We start from the raw sequence: 3,415 nt of genomic DNA on the forward strand, positions 1-3,415 counted from the left end.
GAGCCACATGACCAAAATAGTGTTGTCATTTTTGCAGGGGTCCTTGAACAACCTCAAGGACCCCTGGGGGTCCCCGTACCCCACTTTAAAAACCACTGATCTTGTGAGGCCTTTGATTAATCCAGCAACCCCCAGGTTGGGTATTACATTATTTCGTTACTTAACGCTAAATTAGACGAGACCAGTGTTATTCTCACAATACTTTAACTGTTACTGCTGCATAGCGGAGAGCTAAGTGAATAACGTTATTAGAGCTGTCTGCGTTTTCCTGCGCACTCACCGCTCCCTTGAGCCGCTTCAATATCCCACAAGTCCTGCCTCTGAAAGCCATTCACCAGCTCACAGCAGCAACACAGCGAAGAGCCAGCAGCCAGCAATATGTCAGACAAGAAGACGGTGGACCTGGGCTTACTAGAGGAGGACGATGAGTTTGAGGAATTCCCAGCCGAGGGTAAATAACACACATATTGTAGGCTGTCAAATCGCTCTTTTCACTCGTCTTACTGACAACCAATATGCTAGTACGTTAGCCTGTTAAGATGGGCCCTGCATCCCTGCAACAGTGACTCAGCTAGCCTGGCTACGCTAACGTTAACAACATTAGCGAGCTTGCTAATAAATACCTTAGCTAGTTGGTTAACTGAAGCCATTTTCTTCTTCTTCGCTGGCTTTTGACAATTTCATATTGTTGTTTGATGCTTTCTACACCCTGTAACGTTAGACTGTTTAGCACAATGGCTAATGTTAGCTGTGACGTTAGCTAGCTTGCTAACTGGCTAGTGTTAGCCAACAAGCCGCAGTGTAAACAGTGCTTAGCTTGCTTCGATTCCGATAGCGTTCTGATCAGCAGGATGGGACCATGCTCTGCTATCTGTGGCGTTGTATAACCTTGGTTATTTGATTTCCCAGATTGGACGGGGCTGGATGAAGATGAGGATGCCCATGTGTGGGAAGACAACTGGGATGATGACAATGTAGAGGATGATTTCTCAAATCAACTCAGGTAACCAGAGAATGACAGCATTCATTAGGCGATGTGATCTCTTAACTACACTCCTTTCTAGTCACTCATTGTATTCAATACAGTAAGTTATTATGCCAGGCACTCTCAGTTTATTGTTGTTATAATGTGGATTGAACTCAAGTGTCACCTCATTAGCCAGCATCACAGTGCAAACTTAAGCCCCCTACAGAAAATGGGACATGCTCTTCTTCACTCTACTTAATTAATTTTGTGGCATACAGTCAAGACCAGTAAGCAACATGTTCCAGATATTCCTGTCCTGTAGTGAGTGACACTGTCCCACATTCATTAGTGCTATGATTATGCATTGACCAGCTGTTTACATTCAAGTTAGTTGCTTTTAACATTTCTTAAGTCTTAATACTTTCAGAGTTTCACAAAACCACAAGGTGCTTTTCTTAAAAATGATTATTAATAATAATATTGATGTGACCTTTAATGTTAAGTATCGGTACAATATAAACACAGGTGGACTTGGTCTCTTATTTATAAAAATTGTATGAGAGCTGGTATGACATGGCGATAAAGGGCATGACTAGATAGAAACTTGTACATTTCAAGTACACTATATCTGCCTTAGTAGAGTTTGTAATGTATTTGTAATGCTTCATATTGAATGAGCCTCACAGGTTAATCTCCACATCTCTTGCCTTTGCTGTAATGCTTGAATGTGGTCACATTTTGCTTTAGTTCTGTCCAGCCTAAAAATCTGTGTATCTTGGAGAGAACAAATAATTTATTTCAAACTGTTAAAAAAAAACACAAACAGTAAGTCCACTTCTATTGCAATATTGAAACTACAATATTCCATATAAAAATGAGCAGCTGTATTTATATTTATTTATACACTACACCACTTCAACACCTTCATGAAGGTGCCATTTACAAGGCATCCCAATAATATGAACTCAGGTTTATTTCAAGTGTCTTACCTTCATAGGTTTGCTATAGTAAATAAAGAAAAAAATGTCAACACAAGTAGACTTGTTATGATGAATTATTTTGTGCATGTGATATTAGTATTTTGTACATAAGCACTTGAAATATGGTAAAAAAAAAGATTTGCATGTGGTCTGTTTGAAATAGAGGTTTTTCTCTGATGTGCAAATTGATTTGTAGGACTAGGATTCTGCACAGCGCCAAATGCCTTATTTTGAAGCTACCTGGGACATTTTTCCCTCTGATCTGCTGCGTCGTGTCATTTGGATATTGTAGCATCTTCTTATATTTATTGTGCAGCCATAGTACATTCCTGCTTCAATACAGGGTTCAGTGCAATTCTCTGGGTCATCTCATGACTGACCATATTGTGCTGAATTATACTGCAGTCTTCCCGCATATCTGAAATTGTGCCATAAACATCTTGACAATGCCAAAAAATAAGGCTGGATGACATCTATATACCCAAATGTCCAAAAGTATGTCAATTTTACTGTGTTGCCTTGTAGAGATATGCATTAGGCTACACATCAACATTATTATTCCAGGCTGTGTTCTGTTGTGAAGGCTTGCACTGTTTACACTCATGCTTATTGAATAATCAATCATTGATAGACGAGTGACTGGCCTGTTTTTATTTAAGTACACTTCAGACAGTAATATACCATTGTTTTATGGAGACCAATTATGATAGCCATGCTATTAAGTCTTTTCTAGAATATGTCATTATTGTTAAAAGGGCATAGCTGCCATGTATGTGTAATCATCAAATCTATAGCCGCATGCATTAGGCAATGTATATATTTTTTCACTTCCATCTCCTAATGGTTCTCACAATCAATAGCAGAGGCTACTTATGCCTGAAGCACCCACCTGTAATCATCTCTACTGACTTGATCTTTTTTATTTTCTTTCTTACTTTCCTCCCCGCAGAGCGGAGCTGGAAAAGCATGGTTACAAGATGGAGACGTCATAACAACTGATGAGGCACTTCAGTATTCATTGATGTTGGATATGGACATTTTTGTTTGGAGATTGAATGATGTTAATTTGCTTAATTTTTTTGTAAAAAAAAAAAAATTATTGACAAGTAAAGTGTTTGGAGAAAATTGTCCCTTTGAGTGTTTTTATTGACCATCCATCTACATCAGTTTACTTAATGCTGTTGTGATTAGTTTAGATAATGCATTTAATGGACATGAAGATGCTATAGTTTACTCACTGCATTGTTTACATTGTCTTTTTGTGAGTTGATGGGGTTGATGAGAATTTGTATATAACCTGATCTTGAGAATTGTCTTAGTCCTCTAATTTGGAGAAACTGTATTGAATTATTTGGTTTTATGGTAATCCATCCCCATGCACACATTAGCAAAATTGAGCAAACACTAATGCTAAGTGAATGACACATGGTCAACCTTATGATTCCCAATTAATCTTGCCTTAATGATG

General features: G+C 38.2%; 1 protein-coding gene across 1 annotated transcript; it reads left to right on the forward strand.

Moving 5' to 3' along the window:
• The first annotated feature begins 313 nt into the window (after window positions 1–313).
• Window positions 314–3,075, forward strand: sem1 (SEM1 26S proteasome subunit). The gene is made up of 3 exons (XM_083645737.1): window positions 314–451; window positions 910–1,003; window positions 2,897–3,075. The coding sequence occupies exons 1-3, from the start codon at window positions 379–381 to the stop codon at window positions 2,937–2,939; spliced, it is 210 nt and encodes a 69-aa protein (XP_083501863.1). The 5' UTR covers window positions 314–378; the 3' UTR covers window positions 2,940–3,075.
• The last annotated feature ends 340 nt before the right edge of the window (window positions 3,076–3,415 follow it).

This window comes from Poromitra crassiceps (assembly GCF_964638095.1).
Source record: "Poromitra crassiceps genome assembly, chromosome: 11".
Taxonomy (NCBI): domain Eukaryota; kingdom Metazoa; phylum Chordata; class Actinopteri; order Beryciformes; family Melamphaidae; genus Poromitra; species Poromitra crassiceps.

Bases quoted from the DNA above. Each gene is read 5' to 3' on its own strand.
- sem1 (XM_083645737.1), top strand. From the start codon at position 379: ATGTCAGACAAGAAGACGGTGGACCTGGGCTTACTAGAGGAGGACGAT. The intron at 452-909 runs GTAAATAACACA...TTGATTTCCCAG, and splicing joins TGAGGAATTCCCAGCCGAGG to ATTGGACGGGGCTGGATGAA. The intron at 1,004-2,896 runs GTAACCAGAGAA...TCCTCCCCGCAG, and splicing joins GATTTCTCAAATCAACTCAG to AGCGGAGCTGGAAAAGCATG.